At 36.1% G+C, this 24,130-nt stretch overlaps 1 protein-coding gene across 1 annotated transcript in view; it reads left to right on the top strand.

Moving 5' to 3' along the window:
* The window catches only part of ADGRV1 (adhesion G protein-coupled receptor V1), a 172,913-nt gene that overhangs the window by 16,482 nt on the left and 132,301 nt on the right, over positions 1-24,130 (top strand). The window contains exons 2-21 of the mRNA XM_053474949.1: positions 283-467; positions 1,027-1,176; positions 2,654-2,749; positions 3,307-3,411; positions 4,529-4,642; positions 4,912-5,477; positions 5,783-6,053; positions 6,950-7,279; positions 10,191-10,367; positions 11,473-11,696; positions 15,899-16,025; positions 16,702-16,887; positions 17,831-18,011; positions 18,749-18,912; positions 19,554-19,677; positions 20,098-20,361; positions 21,140-21,266; positions 21,716-21,933; positions 22,450-23,193; positions 23,558-23,931. Of these exons, the coding sequence (XP_053330924.1) occupies positions 285-467; positions 1,027-1,176; positions 2,654-2,749; positions 3,307-3,411; positions 4,529-4,642; positions 4,912-5,477; positions 5,783-6,053; positions 6,950-7,279; positions 10,191-10,367; positions 11,473-11,696; positions 15,899-16,025; positions 16,702-16,887; positions 17,831-18,011; positions 18,749-18,912; positions 19,554-19,677; positions 20,098-20,361; positions 21,140-21,266; positions 21,716-21,933; positions 22,450-23,193; positions 23,558-23,931 (4,725 nt within the window). The 5' untranslated portion in view covers positions 283-284. The remainder of the gene's footprint in view (positions 1-282; positions 468-1,026; positions 1,177-2,653; positions 2,750-3,306; positions 3,412-4,528; positions 4,643-4,911; positions 5,478-5,782; positions 6,054-6,949; positions 7,280-10,190; positions 10,368-11,472; positions 11,697-15,898; positions 16,026-16,701; positions 16,888-17,830; positions 18,012-18,748; positions 18,913-19,553; positions 19,678-20,097; positions 20,362-21,139; positions 21,267-21,715; positions 21,934-22,449; positions 23,194-23,557; positions 23,932-24,130) is intronic.

The following is a 24,130-nucleotide window of genomic DNA, read 5'->3' as shown; positions in this document are numbered from 1 at the left end:
TTAGATTTATCACATTGGGAAGATTTAAAATAGATCAATCGGCCGTGTTACATTTTTGAGCACTCACAAATATATGTTTTTGTTACGAATCCTGAGCATACTTTTTGTATAGATAGTATACTATAATCCTAAAGTGACATTGTAACAAAGGGATATATATGCTGTAGGTCACGGCTATGCTTATTTCACGCAACAACAAATTCAACACACAAACATTTGTGTTTACTTTCTCCATTGTTATCGCAGTTCTCTGTGTCTAATGATTGTGTTGCTTTTCAACAGGGATGCCCTCTGTTTCTTTCATTGCACCCTTTTTATTAGCTTTATTGATTCCAGTTATCTCTGGAGAAACAGAAGTACAGTTTGCTGGTCAAACTGATTTTTTGGTCAATGAAACCAGTACCACCGTCATACGCCTAGTCATCGAAAAAACAGGAGCACCTGCTAATATTACAGCAATAGTCTTGGTAAGTGAAAATGACTATTATTTTCAAATATTTAATATAATTCATATTTAAAGTTAATAAAGACGTTTTTCTATGGGAATAAGCACTTCAGACAGCCAAACTACTAATATTATGCATTTATAATGTGCCCATACATGCAGTAAATCTATCTGTCTATCTATCTATCTATCTATCTATCTATCTATCTATCTATCAATCATCCATCGGTCTATCTATTTTGTAATAGAATAACATGGTCCCCCATCATGTGTTATAGTAAATAAAATATGTTCTTTAACATAAATGATGATCTCTTGTACCCTTTCTGTTGTGCAAACACTCATGTCCCACAATAGCCGGTTTGAGAGACAAAGAGGTCAATGAGGACATGAACTTGACGCACTTACAATAGCTACCCCCTAACTGAGATGGCAGCAGTGTTGTTTGAATAAATGTCTTTGAACATGTGTTATGTATTCCTGCATTTAAATAACACTTGCGAGCACCTTAAAGTATCTGTACTGACAACTTTAGCTATCCTATGAGCCATGAATAATAGATACTTATGGTGTTGTTTTAGCTGCAAGAAGAAAACACGGGAGACTTTGTAGAAACTGTAACAGCTACTTTTATACCAGAAAGAGAAACAAACCGGACCGTCTACATATCTGTGTGTGATGATGACTCTCCAGAGGCAGATGAAACATTTCATTTCCTTCTAATATTACAAGTATGTGTCAAACATAATGATACAATATAAGACAGTAGAATTCAATGTAAGCATAGATTATTAATATCAGTACATGTTTGTTTTATTCTTGCTCATTTATTAACAGTGCATTTCACTGACATTTCATTGACAAATACCATAAATGCAATTTTATCTTTGAGTTTTAAATATAGCTGTCTTAAATGTCTTACCTATACACTGGGATGTTGAGAGTGACTGTGTCTCTCAATATCTCGCTGTATTGGTAAGACATTTAAGATACAAAACAACACACTTGTTAACCCTCTGGGTTGAGCCCCTTTACTTGTGACCCTCAAGGTCTGGAACTGAACACCAATGTTCTACACTGTGACGGGGTATCTTGACCATGCTTTCCACAGCAGGACCACACAGAAAATCCGTTCTGTTGTCATGGATCTGTGAAAATTATGAATTTATGGCCATCCGTGACACCTGGAGAGTTGGGTTGGTGCCAACATTGTATGGTTGGGGCAAAAGTCTCTTTTTCTTCTACTTCAGACATATTTCAATTGCTTTAGAGTGGAGAAGTCTATTCTAGCACTTAAAACAAAAGTGATTTAATGGCAGCTGGTAAGTGTGTCTAAAAACACGTGAGTGCCCTGTGATGGACCTTACCTTTTGGTACACCCAGTGCTTCTAATCATATGAGCCGTTGATAGTAGAAGGCTCCTAATTTTAGCCCTAGACACCATTACCCCCAGAGGTGGCTTTTCATGTTATTTATCTGAAAGCTGTGATTTAATATATGTTCCCCATTTTCACTTAAGTTTTTCTGCTTGATTTAGCGTATCTATAGATTACATTTTTGTTGTATGACTTTTTCTTTGTATGAGTTTTTTTGTTTTTTTATTGGTTAGGAACAGCTATCAATATTACCAAATAGTACAATACTTTTTATGGTTAAATGGAGGAAAAATGGGGAAAAAACATTTTATGTGGAGTAATCAAACAGGGACTCTCCATTGGTCTTTATGCTGATTGCTTCACATTTACAACTTTGCTCTAGAATTGTTCATGGTTTTCTTGAATAATTATGTTCTTATGTGTATATATGTGTTATGTGTTAGCCAAACCATTTCCCAATTTCTTTCCTTGCTCATTTTCCCAGACTAATGTATGTAAATATGCATGAATATGCCACTCACTTTGCGTGATTTAATATATTTAATTTAAGTACCATGGCATGCAAATACCACAAAGCAGCAGCGTAGATGCCATATTGGGCTCATTGACAGAAAAGACTAATGGCCTGAATAATTTATATCACCAGTGCATTGCTATGGTGTCATTAATAGACTGTCAAACATGATTAATGGTCTGCAAAGTCTATATTACACATGTCTAGACAGACCATAGTAGCTCTTTTATACATATTGTTGTCGCCTTGAACTGTTCAATCTATTTATAGAACCAATATTTGTCAACGTGATCAAGCTCTCTGTTGTTTTGCTTTCAGAATCCCCCATTTAATACAAAATTAGGCCCACAAAAAGTGGCAACCGTTACTATATTATCAAATGACAATGCCTTTGGAGTCATATCTCTCAATATGGTAAGATTTTCATTTATATAGCAAAACATATGTCTACTTGTGCTATAATATGTATAGTAATAGAATAACCTAGTGAAATAACACACACACAAATGTACCGTATATTTCCAATTTATTGGAAATATTTTCCAATTAGGGGACACCATTTTGTTAATTGAAATGCACGGACTTGTGTGGTTTTTTATGTAAATATCTGTATTTATACAGCACTTCATCTGCTATCAACCACCGCAAAAATATATATTTTTTGTGTAATGGCTTCATAGTTATAGATATTATTATCCAGGCTTCTTTCATATTCTGTAAAAGCAAGAAGTTATTAGATTATTTGGCACAGGGTATTAATACGGTATAATACAATTTTACTTAGGTTCCTTTAACATTGCTTGATGTGAACTAATTGGTTGCATAGGAATGTAGCGGCATTATTTGATAACTAAGACCCTGGATTAATTTGCCTGCGGGAGTTAAGAATTTCTTCAGCTACATTGTTCTCCAGTCACCAGCGTGAGGTTTGATTAGTAACTGACTGTGTTTTTTATTCTTTTCCACTTCAGTCCTCCTTTATCATAGTGAATGAACTGCGGGGAAGAAACCAATCAGTGTCTGTCATTCTACTTCGGGAGAAGGGAACCTATGGAAGCGTGACGGTGACATTTGAGGTGGGTTTCACTCAATCACTCTTAGGAGGTTTCTCTTGCTAACTCAGCAGAAATTGAGAAAAAATAGAGTAAGTAAGTATTATACTACTAGCAGTGGATGTGTATCGCCTGTGGCACAGGCATATCAATTTACCCTCATAGTAATAAGCTAATGAAGAATTTAATATATTTGAATGTATTATTTTGTGTCCTATATAAAGAATGAAAGATGTGTTAATGTTCCATTTTCTGTTTTTTGCACCATGAATGAAAGATATGTTGATGTTACATATTGTTTTTTTTGCACTGGAGGCAACCTATTTTGAATAAAGAAGTTGATGAAAACAGAACAGCATATTAGTAAAGTGAGACATGTAGTCTCCTACCCATTTTAATGTTGTTTGCTAGATGTATAGCCAACATTTTTATGTAGATGTATAGGTATATTTTAATACCTTATTATTATATTATATTATATTATATTAGGGTTTCTCCCAAAAGTTTTTACTTTGAAATCAGCAGGCTACAGAGACATACTATACAAAGAGGATTAAGATGCTATAATAAAGAGGATCAGAGGAGGATCTGAGTTATAGAAGTGATGTATCAATCATGGACAAATAATTGTCAGGTTATGTGTGTGAAGTAAAATTGTAGGAGTAAGTAATTGGCGGGAAAATAGTGAGAATTAAAAAAGGGGGATAAGTTGGAAGTTTGAACCCCAGCCACCTTCACAGACCAAAAATGAAGCTGTTGTGGTTGCAGGGTAGGCATGAGTGTAGTTTTGCCAAAATGTGATAAGCAACACAAGACCAGGGCTAACAGAAAGGCGTCAAGAAACTGATGGTTGAGAAGAAAGAAAAAAAATCAATTAACTTTCTATTTTTATTTCTATTTTTCACAAAAAAACAATTATGGAAAATACATTTTATTTAGTTAATATTATTTTGTATATCCTTAATTCATCCAAGCTAAATCATATTTTTGTGTTATAGGATATCACTGCTGCTGTTTTTGTTGGATGCAAACAGAAAAATTCAGACACAAATTATAACTGTAGTTTGTTATATTTAAAGTGTTAGCTCGCTGACAGTGATTTAGGCATCTGTTCAGTTAAAGTTATATTACTACTTTACAGATAGATGGAGGTCCAAATTCACCTGATGAAGACCTGGCCCCAGCTAAAGGGAACATTACATTTTCTACTGGTCATTCTGTCCTGCTTCTTAATATTACAGTATTAGATGATCAGGTAAGTAGCAACTCACAGGAACAGTTTCTTTTCAATGTGAAATATTGTGAGATATTATTTAATCTTTAACGTTATATAAACAAAGAAACCTATTGCACTGCTGGTATCGATGAACCACATAACCAGTGAAGCTCTTAGTGAACCCAAAGAGATTTACTTGTGAGGAAGGCAAATAGGACCAATAAACTGGGAAGCAGAGTTTGCATTCAGAAATGTATCCCTTAGCATATTAGTTGCGTGTATAATATTGCAATGATTTTGTCTTCAAGATTCCAGAAAATGATGAAAATTTTACTTTGAGACTTACAAATGTCTATGGAGGTGCTGAGATAAATTCTTCACGAAGCTCCCTTCAGATAAGAATTCTGAAAAATGACAGCCCAGTGCGATTCGGTCAGAGCTCATACATAGTGCCGGAAGCAGCTGACGTCATCACCATTCCGGTGATTCGAGGGAAGACATCTACTGACAACATCATTGGATCTGATGACACTGAGGTCTCAATAAAGTACAGAGTCATTACTGGGAATTCAAATGCTCATGCACAACTCAACACTGATTTTCTAGATCTTCAGCCAAATAAGACGATTGTCTTTCCACCTAAAGTTCATGCAATTGACTTGCGGTTCGAAATCATTGATGATGTGATTCCAGAAATTGCTGAGTCTTTTCAAGTTGAATTGGTTGAAGATACACTGCAAGGCGATGCTGTGTTACAGTTTCCCAACATTGTCTATATTACAATTGAACCTAATGATAAGCCTTACGGTGTCTTATCGATTAACAGTGCTCTTCTTGCACAGACAGTTATTATTGATGAAGATACAACATCAAGGTATGTGTCTGAAGAATATGTGTAGAATGTTTGATTGTTCTGGTTGGAGACTAAGTAACATTGTAACTGTTTCTAATATCCTTTGGGAGCCACTAGGTACTATATAGGTAGCTGTCTTAAGACTTACATTGTCATAGCCCTCCATCTCCTTCTTGTATGATTGTTTTATATATCTTTTTATCCACTTTTAAATTAGCACACAATTACTAAGGTGAATTTTGAAATGTTCATTAATAGCTGGGATGCATTGGCATCCATTGACTTTCATGTGTAATATAGTAAAACTGAAAATATTCTTATTTTAGGTATGATGGGATCACCATAGTGAGGAATGGAGGGACACATGGGAATGTTTCTGTACGCTGGATTATTAAACGTAACAGCATTGATACCTCACCTGTGTCCTCTGACATCTTGCCTGAATCTGGAACACTCCAGTTTGCTCAGGGACAGATGCTGGCAATACTTCATCTGAGAATTCTAAGTGATGACACACCAGAAGAAGCAGAGGCGTATATGGTGCAGTTATTGGCAAACTCTGTACAGGGGGGTGCTGAAGTGGGCTCACCTTCAGAGGTTAGTTTTATGGGTGAAGAACAAAACATTGCATATGTGGATTGAGATCTTTTGATTCATAAAAACTTGAATTCTATGACTTTTTTCCCCTTACACCTACTAAAATGTATATGTGTAACAGTTTCCTTTTAATATAGGATAATATATCATGAGCTGAACCACGTAATCAACTTTAATAATGTCTTTTCTCGAGACTCAAGACTTTTGCTTATAATATTTCTATTTTAAGCATGGTCATTCTGATGAGCTAAAACATATTTCCAAAATGATTGTTGCCAAGGCCTTTTTTATTAGTAAATAGTGTTATTTCCCTATGTACATTTTTCAAGGCCTGTTTACTAAAATATGTGTACTGTTTGTTTCTAAAATTATTTGCTTTAATGTTATGGTTGAATTTGCTTTGACTGAAATTCTGTAAGAAGACAAGTATGATTATTGTGTCTCTACCATAAAATTGAGGGGGTCTGTTGAAATGTACAATGTTTACCAAGGACTTTTCAGTTCTAGTCAAGATAACCTTATATATGCCTTATTTATGTTTACATGTACTCACCATACTTTACACTTGCACTTTAACACACATAGCCAACCAGCAATTCCTCTAACTCAGTATGTAAAATATGTAGACATGGGCAAGAGGTTTACATGTTGTTCAACCAGACATTACAATTGGGAAGACATTTGAGTTAAGTAACTTTGTCCAGGGTCTGAGTGTTTGGGAAAGCATCTGACAGCTGACCTCCTGGGGTTTCATTTTTCTGCATCAAAAACGTTGCTTTATACAAAAAAAAAATCCAATGAGAGGTATTTCATTGGTCAAAAACACCTTGTTGATGATAGTGACCGCCAGTGTATAAACTGAAAGACATGTTCCTCATCCTCTTCCTTTGTTGTAGCTTGTGTTCTACATTCAGGACAGTGATGATGTGTATGGCTTGATACAATTTAATGGTGCAGAAGATCAGAAAATCGAAAGCAGTCTTGAAGGACGATCTTTGGCTTTAAGCTTTGTGAGGCAAAATGGAACCAGAGGAGATGTAAAACTGACTTATAGTGCTTTTTATATTCCTGCTGGACCGGTGGATCCATTGAGAGCGAAAGACGGTGTACTAAACATCTCCTCAAGGAATAGTGTGATTTTTGAGGAATCAAACTCCTTCATTAAAGTGAAGCTACCAATACGAAATGATGCATTTCTACAAAATGGGGCCCATTTCCTTGTACAGGTACTGCCATATCAAAATTATAATCCACGTGAAAGGGATTCTGCCATGAATAGTTTCAAAGTTTAGTTTTTGCATCAAAATCTGAAAAAAATAAGTTTTGTGTATGTTTGTGTTTTCTATTTGCCAGCGCCGAAGTTGGCTGGCATCTCTGTTCTTCAAAAGCAAAACTTGCAGTTTCATGGTGTTTCCAAAAAATATTTTGTACAGAGCTATAAATGCATAAACAAGCTGTTTGGGGACAAGTGTGGCACAGACAAGACGTTTGAGCTGTTTGAGGGCAAACTATGGCACTCACACTGTTTTTGTAGGCTAAGGTGGCACTGTAGGATATGTTGCTTGGGGGCCCTGGGGCAATTTTTGCACAAGGGCCCTGTGGTTTCTAGTAACCCATTCCAAGGTTTGGACATTTACCATTACTAGGAATTCTATTTTGACTGCCATAGCCATAAACATAAGTATAACAGCACCTTTAAATACATTTGCAAGTATATAACAAAACAGTAATAGACATGGTTATGTTAGCAATATCAAGGGTAAATTGATTTTAGTTGTAAATAAAAGTTTCTGTTTTCAGCTGTTACCAACAATTTATTTTTGTGTTCCTATGCCAGATTATGAGTTATATGATCAATTACAAAAAACAAACAAAGAAAGACACTGTCCACCATGTGTGTAAAATAATGATATTTCCCCCATACATTTAAGGAAGATGTGTCCAATCAGCAGATTATAGAATGCCTATATTATGTGTTTAGAATGCTTTAGAATTATATTTCTCAGAGAGACACCCAGAACCACAAAAAATACTGACTCCTGAACTTCCCATGCAGTTAACACTTTCTTGAAGGTCCTTATCCCACAAAAGAGGATGCTTTGTTCTGTATACTTCTTCACCAAGTGAGCTGTAGAAATCAAATGATCATACAGATTATACATCATATGCATTTACGCAAAACAAAGCTCCTTTGTAAATAAAATATTGTGTTTAAGAAAGAAAAAGCCCATTTGCGGAAATGAAGGTTTGATTTTTTTTTGAGTTGCAAGGTTTGTGAAGTAGGTGGCTCGTTGGCCATCTTCCCAGAAAGGCCTATTTTCACTTGTGAAAGGCTGTGAGTCCCCCAGCTTATATTAAAACTGCGTTTTTCACAAATCCCTGTTACTTGGACAAATGAGCCAAAAGATCAGTGTACAGGAAAAATAAAACAGGGCCAAAGTGCTAACAAGCAAAACCCAGACTTTTGTTGTACTACAAGGATTACTACAAGAGCACTAGAAGAAAAACTCCCAGTATATTTGTACATTGGGCACAAAAGAGGACATAGTATGTTTGGAAGAGGCCTTAGATTCATTATTCATTCGTTGGACTTTTTATTTTAGTTCTCAAATACCCCATTGATAAAGGAAAGCTTTAAGAACTGGAATCAACGTAGAAGTCATATCTACTAAGCTGTGTTAAGATTTAGAAGTAGTTTGTGAAATAGCAGCGACTAACAATTCATTGTTTTAGATTACGATGATTATAGTGCATGTAAATTTTATGAGACTATGTTTGTATCTAGTTAACAGTGCCTTTAAACACTCTTACCGCACTAAGCAGCAGGGGCCGAACCAGAAACCACAGGGCCCCGGTGCAAAAATTCCTCTGGGGATCCCCAACTTCACCAAGCAACATGCCCCTCAGTGCCACCTTTGCCCACAAACAGCTTGTGAGTGCCACCTTTGCCCCAAGCAGATTATCAGCACCCCAAACAGCCTGCCTGTGCCATATTTGCTACAGCTTGTCTGTGCTATGGTTGCCCCTTGCTAGTCCCTCCAACATACACAACATATTTAAACACACTTACACAAATTTACACATGCTAACATATACAATTATACTCACCAACACAAATGTATACACTCATTCTGACACGCATACTCTCTCATTTCACACCACTCATGCTAACACACACCCCATCTCACACTACTTACACATACATGCTCACACTCACTTACACATACACATCTATGCTCACACACACACTTACGCATCCACATCCATGCTCATACACACTTATACATAGAAATGCATGATCACATACACTTATACATAGACGTGTATACTGACACGCACTTATATAGACATGCATTTTCACATGCATACAAACATGCATACCTCCTGCCACCCGCACCTTCTTACCTTTCCTGCAGATTTTGTAGCATGGGAGCAGCATTGGTTTAACCGCAGGGTCAGTTGACATAACCTGACCGTGCTGTGTGCCTCTCTCTCTCCATGCCAGTTCAAAATTGTTTTGACCTGGACAGGTGCGGTTGAGGTCAGAAGGGCCTTTTCCTGAACAATTTTGAAGTGTTACGAAGATAGACAGGAATAAGTGGTTGCAGGGGTCGCCCAGGCCCCCTAGAGTGGCACCAGTGCCATTCCTGTAGTTATACCACTGCCAAGCAGTGCTAGTCACCAGGAGTAGTTGTTGTTATAAACAAAGATTACTAGATTCTCGGGCTCCATTCAATGTAAGCTTTGGCTCCTTGCTTAATTATTACATAAAAGGAATACAACCGCACCTCCTTCCGGCTGCAGCGGACGTTGTCTACGCGAATTGCGTAGACGTCTACACACTGCCCCGGCTACACACCGGGGACTCAGAAGCACCGGTGAGTGTGTGTGTGTGGGGGGGTGACATGAGGATCCAGGTCCCCTGCAGCGCTGCAGGGGATCTGGATCTTAGTCTCATAGTCAGACCTAGTTGAGGTCTGATTATAAGACGAGGGGTACTTTTCAGAGCATTTGCTCTGAAAAAAATCTTGTCTTATAAACGGGCAAATAAGGTATATATTATCCCAGATACGTTAACTGAAAGCAAAATGTATCATTGTTTTGTTTATCACATTCCTGTTTTCTGATTATTTTTAGCTGGAAAATTGTGACCTGCTGAGACCCACTCCTATTGTGCCACCAATCAGCCCAAGGATAGGTGTTTTCCGAAATATTTCACTAAAGGTTACCCCAGATATTGCGAATGGAGAGATTGGTTTCACCAGCAATCAACCCATTGTTGTATCAGAGCCTGAAAATTCATCCTTTGAGGTGGTAAGAAGATTGGCAATGTTTTGAAATACAAAAGTGTCATAGCTCATTTTTAGTATTCCAGTAGTTAAATCAATATTACAGCCCAAGTAACATGGTTATCTTGTGCTTTAAAAAAATATGCATGTTCCAGATGGTTAACTTATCAAATATTCCTGCTGTTACTGTTGATCCAAAAGAAGGATAAATGGGTAATATGCTTGTGTTTGTAATAATTCTCTGAAATATTATTGTATACCCTATAAAAAGAAGGAATACACATCAGAACTTTAAATTGAAAGTCTTAAATTGAAAGTTATGTGTATGATATTACTATCAATTTATAATGGGCTGAAAAGTTATCCCTCTTTATATTAAATATAGTTACATAGTTACATAGTACATAACCCTTCTACCTAACCTTCCTATTCTTGATCCAAATATATTATACTTCTTTGATTCTCAATCTATGGTATGTGTGTACTTTGGGGTACTTATGATGGACTCATAGACATGTATGTCAGTGTTATTTCAGTACTGATAAATACACACTAATGTACCTTTCCTATCCTGACCTTTTGCCCTGTCTTGTAATGTCGCTCACAAAATGTATCCCGAAAATTGCGTCTTGGATGGCATTCTACAACCTAAAGCTCAGTATCTCTAAAACGGACCTGTTGGTCTTCTCTATCCCCTGTCTCTTCTACCCCCAGTTACTGATATCTCCATTACCTTTCACAGTTCTTCATTCTACCCAACAACCATGCTTTGGTGTTACTCTCTTCTGACACATCACATCCAGTGGAGTCACCAAATCCTGCCATCTGCACCTGCGAAATCTCTTGAATCTAAACACAACTGACAAGCTAATATCTTTTTGGATTACTGCAACTCATTACTAATTAGTCCACCTCTCTCCAGCTTTTCAACAGTCCAGTCCATTCTTAATACCTCTCTCAGACTAGTGTTATTATGCCATAGCTATTCAGCTGCTCCACACTGTGCCGCGTTTACTATCTCTGAACTCCTTATCTTTACTTACAGGCCCCTTAATAAAATGGCACCCCTATGCTTTTATATTTAAATACTCTCCTAATCTTATTTTATTCTTATGACTCCCTTTTTTCAGGTTTCTATTGCTCTACATCGAGATGGAACTGGAGGAGATGCTGTTGTTTACTGGAGTCTGAAACCATCAGGCATGAATGCAAATGCCATCACTCTGGATGACTTAGGTCCTTTCAACGGATCTGTGAAGTTTTTTTCTGGGCAAAGCAACACATCTATAAATATAACAATCAAAGCAGATGAAATTCCAGAGATTAACGAAACCGTTGTAATATCACTAGACAGGTAAACTAAAATGTGGTAGCCCACATTTGAAAACCACTAATTTCATTAATTTCACATAGGTAATTTTTAGGATACCCTATTTCTCTGGTTTAGAAACTGTTTCTCAAAATTAACAAATCAAGTCCAAAGCCATTAATGAATCCTAGTACCTTTTCCTCTGTAATTAATATAAGTGCTAACTACAAGATTGTAATTAGTCTGTTATTCTTGACCAGAACTGGTTTGCAGCAGGGTGACAACAATTAGGAACAATAGTGTGAGGGTTGTAGTTGACAAGCTTGAATGTATTTCCCTGAGTACTAGGTAAGGTTTCATGAATGTTCAGACTTTTTGGGATCTTTAGACCTTGTTTATGGCATATCACTGACTAAGCAAAAACCCTAAATATATGGAACACTGACTGCAAATTGTCATGTCTTCAATAGTCGAGGGATAAGCCAAATGGCAAATGATTTAGGTAAACTGGAAACATGGTCAAAGCTGTGACATCTGGCATTTAATGTGGATAAATGCAAAGTAATGCATCTAGGGCCTAATGGTTCTTATCTGCCATCACTCTCTATGTTTCTATTAAAAACATTGTTAAAATTCATGCCTGTCATGACAGTCTATGACTATTGCCAAATCTGAAGGTCAAGGGTTCTGAAGACAGAAGTAATCAAGAGAGAATTTAAGGCCACTAAGGCCACTAAAGTAATAAGTGGTGCCATCAGTGAAGCAGCATTTACACCGACAGACATTGCATTTGTCTCCCAACTGTCCCAGCCGAGTTGTTATATTACTATTAGGTACCCGGCAGAGCATTGCAGACTGTAGACGAATTCGGCAGGGCACAGTGCTAGGATTTATAACATAAAGAGAATGATTTTTCAATAGTTCTCAGGCAGTTTAACATTGCTTTATAATAATATGCCTGTGCCATTGTGAACTGATGGAAATACAAGAACAGTGTGCACTTAATACCTACGGAACCCTGCAAATTGTGCGATTTCTTCCATGGAAATTAGAAAAGCTACAAATTACATAGCAGTTGACACTAACAAAGCAGGGTTTAAATTTGCTGATGAGAAAGAAATTTGTCTGAATAAATAGAAAACCCTGTCCCCCATGTTCCAGCTGTGACTAGGCATGTTTCAAAGCAGTAAATGTGAATGAGTATAAAACAAACCCAGGGTTCTGTATCACAGGATGATCAAAGGGAATACATCAGGAATTAGAGGTCCTACGCTGGATCACAGCAGTAAGCTTATTCTTAATTACTGTGACAGTGTTAACAAAAGAATGTTGAAAGTGTAAAACCTGAAAGTACAGAAAGAATGTACATTTTTCTAGCTCATATGATAATATGATTGAAAGTCACCTTAAAGAGAAGACATTCACACACAATAACAGCTATATAGATAATACGGCAAGATGGGGTTTTTATATTGGGATTAAATGTATGTTGATGAATGAAAGAAAAAAAAAAAGACGAATGAAAAAAAATAAAGGACTGTACATTTGCTTTTAAATGTTGCGATGATCAAACCTGAAAAACTAATTTCCTAAAATGAATGTGTACCACTTATGTAATCCATACAAATTATCTAATATTTAAAATCTATCCATACAATGACATTTTGGTTGGTTTCATTTTTATTTGGTTTGGCTACCACGTTTGACTTTAACTTGCATGGTGGCCATTTTGCTGTTACTAACTAGGAGTTAAAATCACAGAACAACATGTAAAAGCTATGTACCTTCCAAAATTAGTATAAAAAGTATTTCAAAATGAAAATGCTAAACTTTCAATACAAGCGTTATTTGTATTTCTTTATTTCCTAAACTGTAAACTTCTTGTGTTTATTGTATTGTATTGCCCTCTGAGTGGTGTAGTTCTGAATGTGTTTGGATAAGAATTGTTCAGTTTATTTGGATCGTGGTTTTACACAGAGCTTGGCAGATGTCCTGCAAGAATAAAGCTGGCATTAGAGGCTTTGAATAGGTCTTGACATGCTGCTTGGTCTTGGGTCATCTCTCATTAAGGAGCACTGACAATTTGTATTCTAGCCTTTGTAGGCAGCGCAGCACCCAGCAAATAATGCCTACATCGCTATGTGTGCAGGAGAAATAAAACTGTCTCTTTTACCTTTATCCTCCTTTATTGAGGTTTTGGCAAAGTTTACTTGTTTTTCTTCATATCCGCTCTCTGTTTTGCCAGGGTAGAAACTGAGAGATTTGTGGTATACTTTGGGTAAGTGTAGTGGATTGACCCATTTGATATATATCAATGCATGCCTGTCTCTCAACTGTGTTTGCATGCAGATTACATGCTTTGTGTGGATTGGTGCCTAGACTTTAGATTGGTACGAACGTTATTTTCAAAGTCATTTGTCTGCTTTGTGTGTTAGAGCCGTCGATAAGGAAGAGGGCCCCTGATGAAATAACTAAAAATGAATGTTAAAAGAAATGACATTTCAGTATAATTGGTCGATTCATTTGCCATGTTTAACCAACATTACAAAGTGATTTGTTGGTTTTGGGTGTGATGGGTCCAACAACCTGTGGGAGTTTTTCTTTACATTTTCACTCTGGCCAATCAGCATTTACAAGGGGAAGAAGCAATCCGTATTTATATATATATATATATATATATATATATATATATATATATATATGTATATGTATATATATATATATATATATATATATATATATATATGGATACATATACACACACACACACTTTGCTGATGCCATTTTAACTTTCATTTATATTAGGGCTGATTTTTTACTTGAAAAATTAACTTAGGCAAAACATTTAGTTTTTTGACATGACAAAACCATAACTCATTAAAAATATTTGTGACAAAATTAGGTGTTTGACTGTGCTTGCACACAGTTTGTGCTATAAAACCCATTTACTCTACCAGCGAAACCTCTAGTTTTTGGAGAACTCAAAAAACATTGTTATGTTCATTTATAATATTGGCGACAAAATCAGACATTTGGCTGTCATTGCTCTCAGTGTTACTGTGTCTTAGTTGTTAAAATACTGTTACAAGCAGTGTTTGTTAAGACTGTAGAGCCACTAGCAAAACCTCAAGTTTATGGACAGTGCAAAACTATTTATACAGTCAAGTACAAAATGTTTGGAAATGTCTGTGAGAAGGAGTTACATAATGACTTTAGGCTGAAAAATAGACCTAAGTCCATCAAGTTCAACCCCTTTACCTATCCTTGTGCCTACTTCCAGCGTCTGTCCAGGCTACATGTCTTAGAGCTGCTACCTTCCTTACTCTGGGGTGGTCTTTAAATTCTTTAAATATTGTGGATATTACGTCCTGCATCAAGGGGCTGCGTGTGTCTATCTGCCAGTGCCTATGCAGGCCACATGTCCTTCTGCTGCTGCTGCTCCTGCTCCTCAATCTCCTTCATTACTCTGATGGTTCAGTTTACATATTTTTCTAATTTTTGGGGGAGATTCAGTGCCCTTCTGTACCGTGGGGCTGGATGTATCTACCTGCCAGTGTATTCCCAGTGCACTACCACTACTGCCACCATATCACTTTCCTTGCTCGATTTATCCAAATGGTCCAAAGCTTGGAGAAATTTAGTCCCATAGCATGATGCTTGATGGGTGTATATTGGTGCAGTGTTGCTCCTGCAGTGCATTATCCTGTTTGGATCTTTTTCTAAACCTTGACATGGTGCATGCTGTAGGTGAAAGTCCAGAAGATGTCAAGAACCCCTGCTTTGGGAACATGTCCCAAATGTTTCCAAATCAAAAATGGCCCTTTGAATTTCATCAGAAGGGTCATAAAAGGAAATTCCTTGCCTGAATACAAACGTGAAAAAAAACAAAAAAACAAAAAAACTCTATTAGTGGAGTTGTAATGTTGAAAAAAAATATTTCACCTCTGAAGTAGCTCAGGAGGCCCTGTACAAAGCATATTTAAATCAGTGAGAGTTCTTGAAAATTGTCATTGATTAAACTATGAGTTATGCACAGCCAGCGTGGCACGTAATGAATTCAGGTAGTTGAAAGCAGAACCTTCCTGCAAATTCTCCTTTTAACCCCCACTTCAGTGAAGAAACCTGAAGTATAAGCGATGCGTGACAAGTTTAACGTTTATTTTGCTGCCGTCATATCATGTACACATGTACCTGCAGCACCCTGCCTGGTAAACATGGAGTGAAATAATTGTGTAAATACATTTTAGGGTCAATGTGGAAAATCAAATTCTGAAGTCAGGATTTACCAGCTGTGAACTGACGATTCTGGAAAACGATGACCCAGGAGGAGTGTTTGAATTTTCCCCTTCATACAGAGGGCCATATACTGTAAAAGTGAGTATAACAGAATCGAAATTCTTGCGATACACAACTGAAATCTCAACATAAATCCCATTTACCGAAAAGTCTTATAATTTCTTACACGAGAGCATATTAAAATGCAATCAAATAATAAATGGAAGCTACTGCATATGAATAATATATTCTAATAGTGTTGTAACCTTCGGTTCCTACTCTCCTGATGTATTCTAATGACACAAGACCTCTGAGTGCATGTGTTCTTTAAATTAGGTCATGATTACCAGTTTCTGAGTCCATTAAATACCACAAGATGTATTCAGATTGAAGGACGGTCTTGAATATTGTATCAACATACTTTTGGCTATCTATTTAGTTATTAACCTTTGGTATGGTAGGTAGGAACAATGTTTTATGAAGTTGTATCATGTTAACATAAATAACACAATATGTTCCATGACAGAGCTAGAAAAAAGGCTGATTTAGATTTTCTAACTTTTGTTTGATGCACCTTACATAGGAAATCTTGTAGTAAGGAAGCATCATGCTTACAACTGCCAGATAGGCTAACCCTGAAAGTAAATCGATTCTGGATCTAATTTAATGGAAACACCTAATAATTCCTAATAATGGATGACTATGTTTGTTATCTGCTTATGTGACTGATTAACTGATGATACATAATATGTATTCTGCACCCCTATTTCCTCAGGAAGGAGGCTCTGTCGAGCTTAGAATTGCTCGATCCAAAGGTATTCTTGTTAAACAGTTCCTGCGCTACACCATTGAACCAAGAGACAGCAATGAATTCTATGGAAACACTGGGATCTTAGAGTTTAAGGCTGGTGAAAAAGAGATTGTAATTACCCTGCTAACCAGAATGGATGGCATACCAGAGGTATTAGACATCATTTATCTCTAGCTGCACGTCTTTCGAGAAACCTTTATGTAGAGGTTAAATTTGTCCGCAACTACAACCTAAAGGCTTCAAAAAGAGGTGGCATGAACCTCCACAGCAAAGTGTCCAACACATGATTAAATAGTGATTAAGAAGCTGAGAAGCCTCATTCACATCTCACACGATTGATAACAGTGTGAAAATTCTCTGACACCTATTTAGCATAAAGAACCAATCATTTGGCAATTACACAGGACTGTTATGCCCTGATCTCAAGCCGAAGGCTCCCCGGCTTTTGTTATCGGCTTTCTGTGGTACATGTGAGATGAATGTGAATTTCAGTGTTGATTTATTTCACTGTCTTGTTGTTAAGGATATAGCTACACAGAAAAGAAATTATTTGACAATACAGACGGCATTGTCCTCTCATTTAATTCTTTAGGTAAAAAAGATGATATTCTCTTTGAATTATATAGTTTTCTAAAATGAATATGTATTCTTTATTTAATCAAATTTTTTTTAAAAAAAATATTGTATTCACAAACGTAAGGAAAGTTCATCTACATAAAAGAAAAAAATTTAAATAAAATGTAAGTAAATAAAATTATATGGACAAGTTTAAATCGATGTAAATATTTTATTGTTATAAATATTTTATTATTATTTTTATTTTTAATTGCCAAGAGAATCGAAAACTGTACTATAAAATTATACTAGATTGTGGACCCAGTTGCGGTCTGTTTTCTGTTATTATCCAATATAAAAATATTCATGGGAGTTGATATAGCCAGAATAAAGAAAAAAAAATAGTTTGCAATAAGAAACACATTTAGAAAAATAGAGGATAAAAATATGCTTTTTAAAGATAAAACAAACAGGTATGGCTTCTTGTTTTGAGTTTTAGAAGAAAAAACAAACACGGTTACTATGCTTTTTTTTCAAGCTGGATGAGATGTACTCAGTAGTGCTAAGCAGTCATGGAGAATATCCAAGCACTCTGGGAGAAGCCCGAAGAGTCAACATAACTATCTTGAAAAATGATGACCCCCATGGCATCATTGAGTTCTCTCCCAATGGAACTGTGGAGAGCATTAATGAAAGCAAAGGAGAAGACATCTTTTACGGTATCCCCCTTTTATTTGTTAATGAAATTGTTGATATATGAATATGCGTTTGCGCTTGCAGTGTTGCAGTAACCAGTATCAGTAATGTGGGTTTTGTTTTGGACGTAATGTGTTTACCTTTAATAGTGGCTCATAACTAGCTGTCTATTTATAGTAAAAAAATATATATATATGGTTCAAGGAATCGGAAGTCAGTCTTCCCAAAAGCCCCTCTTTGAAACCCAAATCCATCTACCCCACTTTCCTCCTCAATAATGTAGAATCAAACTGCGGAAAGTGTATTTATAAATACAACTGTAACAAAAAAAAATAGTTATTACCGGTATTTCAACTTCCCTACACTGTTGCATAAATATCAATAGGCTACAGCCACATGGAGCAAATCCCTGCCCTCCTAGCTGCTTCTGTAACTATACTTCCTAAAACAAATGTCCCTTTTTGACATTTTGAAATGTTGGAAGGTATGTCACTAATGAAAGAGACCCACAAACTACAGGGGTCATTTCTTTAAATGAAGTTGTGTTTGACCATAGATGTTAATTAGTTGTTTCTTGCTAGATACTAGTTTGGAACTGTATCACTTTGAATGTTATTTTATAACTAGTATAGTTTTCTTTTTATTTTTTTTTCTCTTTGCCTTTCTACCAAAAATAGTTATAATTGCGTAAAGATAATATTTTATAACTATATATTTAAAAGAAGGTGTGTGCCTGAGCCTATTCATATTCCTTTTTCAGCTAACTTTGAAGTAATACGAAAACAAGGACACTTTGGTCATATAAGTGTTCCGTGGATACTCATTCCTAATTCAACTGATGATGTATATCCCACAAGTGGTGTTCTTCACTTTGGAGACAATGAGTTTTCAAAAACCATAAGTATTTTATCCCTTTCAGATGAGGTGAGCGACTTTGCTTACATCAAATCATTCATATTGATAATGTACTGTATATTATGAAATATCACTTTATATACTAGCAACTGAAGTACAGGGATATTTAGGAATATCGGCTGTTGATTACCATGATGATAAAGTAAAGGTTATTATGACCAAATAGTATATTTAATGGCACTCTGAATGCTCTTAATCCCTCATCTGCTATCAGTTCCAACATGGAGATAATCGTCTACATGAATGTTTGCATTTTTTGGGACATCATAAATGTAATATCTAATCCTGCTAACTCACCCTCCTTTAATTTAATAAATCATACTGTGTAATTGCCCCCAAAGGCTTAGCCACCAGTTCAAATGACCTTGTAGGTACTGGAGCGTACCCATTGCCACTGCCTGTGGATGCCTATAAACATGGACATGAAATCAAGGCACAAAGCCTGAACATAAGTACCATAGACCAACCTACTTGGAAACACATTATGCATTCCATAGACAATGAAAGCCTTAAACTATTTTTAGGTGTATACAAATATTTTAGAATATGTACATTAGATGAAAAGTTTTGTTATTGGTCCAAAATGCTATTAGTGTATATGGTATAATTCTATATTATAATGTCTATACGTACTTCATTGTGTGCTCTAGATCCCAGAAAACAAGGAAACATTTACCCTAATGCTTCTCAATCCATCTGGTAGTGCAAATCTTGGAAACATTACCAACGCTAAGCTGGAGATAAATAAAAACGATGATCCTGTTTTCTTTGCAGGTATTTCATTTTCGCTGGGGAATTTTATGATTTCATTCATTGTGGCGGCATGCATAGATTGACTCTGGTACCGGTATAGAAAAATGTTTGCTACTGATGCAGCACCTATTATTACTTAACATTGATTATGATTTATGATTATTATTATTTCTCTTAAGATAGTACTATATTTTTGATTGTACTTGTACTATTTTATTCATTCATAAACAAAATAAAAAAAACAATTAAGTTTTACCTATGTGGCAATGGGGTAACCAATTATTTAGCATAATGCTTCAATGTGGAGTTAAGCATTCATTAGCATAACTTCAGTTCTAGCAGAAATGTTTAAATTGTTATACTGCTGTACTGTTTTATTGGGTAGCAAATTGATCAACTTTGTAATCCACATATTGATAGTGATCTCTCTTTTTGTCCCAGAACCTGTTGAGGTATGGATTGAAGAAGGTCAGGCCGCCAACTTTACAATTGTAAGAAATGGGTCTGCTGATTTTAAGTCATCGGTCTCGTATGTTACTGTCAATGGACTAGCCAGTGCGGAAGGAGGAGACTTTAATTACACTTCTGAATGTATCTTGACTTTTGATGTTGGTGAAAGATTTCAGAAGATAATAGTTCATACCAATGAAGATGACATTCCAGAAACAGATGAGCCCTTTTATATTATGCTTCTCAATGCCACAGGTCAGAATTACCATGACATTTAATATCAACTATAGATGATATATTTTGTTTATATATATATAAAGTGAAATCATGCTTAAATGTTTCTCTTTTTTTTACTTCAATTCACAAAACTGCAAGTTACCTGCAAGCTGGCTTAAAATATGAGTTGGACAAAAGGAGAAAATTCCCTAAAGTCAACTCACTTTAGCAGTAAAAAAATAAATAAAAAACAACTTATATACACTTTCATGTAGGAGATGTGCGTTGAGAAAATCAAGCAAACAGGCGCGAGGTGGGTTTGCGAGTTTCAGGCAAGGACATATAAATAACCCACATTGAATTTATGGCTGTAACTTGCGAAATTATATATGCCCTCGCAAATAACTTGCAGATTAGTGAATGCCACTGAAATCAAGTGTGGTCAGTCAAATTAACCCTCAACTTGACTCACCATTTGACTTATCTAACAGGCCCCTTTGTAGTTCTTGGAATTCCATGTACCAACAGGGTGCTTGTTCTACACATATCATATTCAAGTTATTGGACATGTTTAATGTTTCAAAATATATACCTCATAATATTAATGTGTATATTATAATCTAATAGTTAACGTAAAATGTTTATTTCATTTTATCCTACAATACATACAACCTTTTTCTGACAATACTATTTGCCTCACATTTATACTATTTTTTTCTTATGTTTTTCAACAATATGAATGGTAATTTGATTTGTTTCCTTATAATTCTGACAACTTTATAATTTTATGGTAACATATGTGTGTTTTTGCCATTAGGTGACACAGTGGTGAGCGGACATGGTAAAGCTACAATTTTTATTAGAGCTAATGATGATCCCAATGGAATATTTTACCTTGAACAGATTGAGAAGACTGTTGAGGAAGGGTCAACTAATAATTTTAAGTAAGGAATATTACAAATATTTCCCTTCAGTATTAAGGATAATACACATGATATATTATTTAATCATAATAATAATTAAAAGATAAAGTAGTAATTTAATAGTGATACTTATGTAGGTTTTAAAGGAAAAAATGCAAGGTAGGGATACATTTTTATCTGTTAATACCACCAACCTTCAACCCTGCCCCATGCTCTAAGAGCCCCAGTTACAGCTCTGTTGAAACGATTGTAATTCAGTTGCTTGTGATTTACAAAGTAACAGGGACTGATACATATAATTGTGAAAAATATAAATCAAGGTTTACAAAAAACTTTCCCTTTAATGTCAAAGCTATTCTATTTATATGCAGTATTTATCTTATTTAGCTTATTATATGTTGTCTTTAGACATATTGATAGATCTGATAATTCTGTTTATCATATTGATAAATCTGCTAATTCTGTTTCAGGGTGGTGAGGAGCAGAGGACATTTTGGTAGTGTATTGTTACACTGGCAGGTCTTGAAGAACAATTCGACTTTACAACCGGGACAGGAGTTTTATGAATCTTCAGGAACGCTTTGGTTCAAGGATCAAGAGGAATTCAAATATATAACCTTGCAGGCACTTTCTGACCAACTTCCTGAATTTAATGAATTTTACACATTAAAACTAGTGAATGTTACAGGTAGATTAAGCTATCTCACTTCATTATTTAATTATTGTGTTATTTGTGATATGTTACCAGATGGTTTTCTGTTCTTATGTTTCTGTGCTTCTGTTATGAGGACACTGGACACACATACATTAGAATAGGCTTGTTAAGGTTTTCTGCTGGCTCATATCCTACAGCAATCTATACAGATACTGTACATCTCTTATTTATATAGAGCTGGGGAGACCTGGCAAACAGAGTGGTAGGGTGCGCGGCCAGATTGCACCTTATAAACACACCAAAGGTGTATTATACTTAACTTTCATGTACACATCAGGGGAGTATCCAATGCAGTTCAGTAGTAAAATATGTAAAAAGCAAAGAAACAGGGAATCTCATGGCACAATAAAACCATATCAACCATATCTGCATATAAGAAAATTCAGATTCACTCACACTTTTTATTGTCATGAATTAGTTTTGTTACTATCCTTTTATTTGTTTATTTAATGTATTTTGCTATAATTACGGTACATATCATTAAAACAGGTGGCATCCCAGGTCCCGGTGGGCGTTTGGCACAAACAAATCTCACAGTAACGGTTATGATACCATTCAATGATGACCCTTTCGGAGTATTTGTTTTAAGTTCAGAGAGTCAGAATCGTGAGATAGCAGAAGACGTGCTTTCAGAAGATGACATGAGCTATGTTGCAAGCTTTTCAGTTTTGAGACATCAGGGTACATTTGGAGATGTTAGAGTGGGCTGGGAAATTTACTCCAGCACATTTAAAACCGGCCTTCCTCCTGCGCTGGATCTTTTGCTTGTTGCCTCATTCCCATCTTCTGTACAGTTGCGACCGCACATGCGACGGCATCACAGTGGAACAGATGCGTTGCATTTCAGTGGTGGTGAAGGTGCTTTTGGAGTTATTGAACCACAGTACTACCACAATATGAATACTACTTTGACTAACTTTACCTTCTCAGCATGGGTCATACCAAATGTGGATACTGATGGATTTATAATATCAAAGGACAATGGCAATGGGACACTATATTATGGGGTGAAAGTTCAGACAAATAGTTCCTATATCACTTTGCTGCTTTATTATATGACTTATGCATCCAACATGACTTATTTTGCTAAAGCTGGCACCCCAAAGTTTATTCAACAGAATGCCTGGACACATCTTTTGATTACCTTAGATGATGGCTTCATTGAGTTTCATATTGATGGAAACGCCATTCCTGGAGGAATCCGCAGCCTCAAAGGCGAAGCAATAATTAATGGTAGGTAATGCATTGTTTTGTTATTATTATATTTTAAAATGAGCATTACTAAATTGAAAGATTATCTGTGCTTGCTGTTAGCATGTTAATGGTATCATTTGTATGTAGGGAGCATGTGGGTCTGTGCTGATGAAGCTACAGAGCTTGCAACCCTTGTTGCGTTGCCTTCCATGCTTGTAAAAGAGAGATCTCTGAAATCCCAACCAGCTCTGACACTACGTCAGCCATACTGAGAGGGAGGGTGACTCTGTCTTAGACAGGGGCTCCCCTGTAGGTATGCCAGTGCTTTGGAACTGGTGTGTTTGAAATCAATCTTCTAATGTATACATGGCAATTGAATATGCATTTGGTCTTCCTGTGACAGGTCCAGGGACTTTACGTGTTGGTGCAGGGTTAAATGGAGACAACAGATACTCAGGAATGCTACAAGATGTGAGAATTTATGAACAGAAGTTATCTCAAGCAGAAATTGCTGAACTCCATGCTACACCAGCAAAAAATGACTTGCATCCAGTGTCTGGCTATTTGGAATACAGACAAGAAGAAAACCATAAGTCTTTCATTGTATCAGCACGAGATGACAATGAGGAAGAAGGAGAAGAAATTTTTATACTAAAATTAGTATCAGTAGTTGGTGGCGCAAGACTTCCTGAAGCAAACAAAACGGCACTCATACGGATTCAGAAAAGTGATAATGCCAATGGCTTGTTCGGCTTCACAGGGCCTTGCATTCCTGAGGTAAGGATTTGTTTAGGAGCTGCGTATTGAGTATGAAATATTATGTTCTATTTGGTCATCATGTTAGTCTCTCCTTAAGAGATACATTTTCCAGTCAAGAACGTTGCTGTTACTAAAAATGTTTAAATTGTTTTTACATTGTACATTGCTTAAACAGTTCTAAACAGTGAGACAAAGAGACATATTAAGGCAAGAATGC

This window comes from Spea bombifrons, chromosome 1, assembly GCF_027358695.1.
Source record: "Spea bombifrons isolate aSpeBom1 chromosome 1, aSpeBom1.2.pri, whole genome shotgun sequence".
Lineage (NCBI taxonomy): Eukaryota > Metazoa > Chordata > Amphibia > Anura > Pelobatidae > Spea > Spea bombifrons.
The sequence above is the reverse complement of the archived record's forward strand: the minus strand, read 5'-3'. Positions and strand labels throughout refer to the sequence as shown.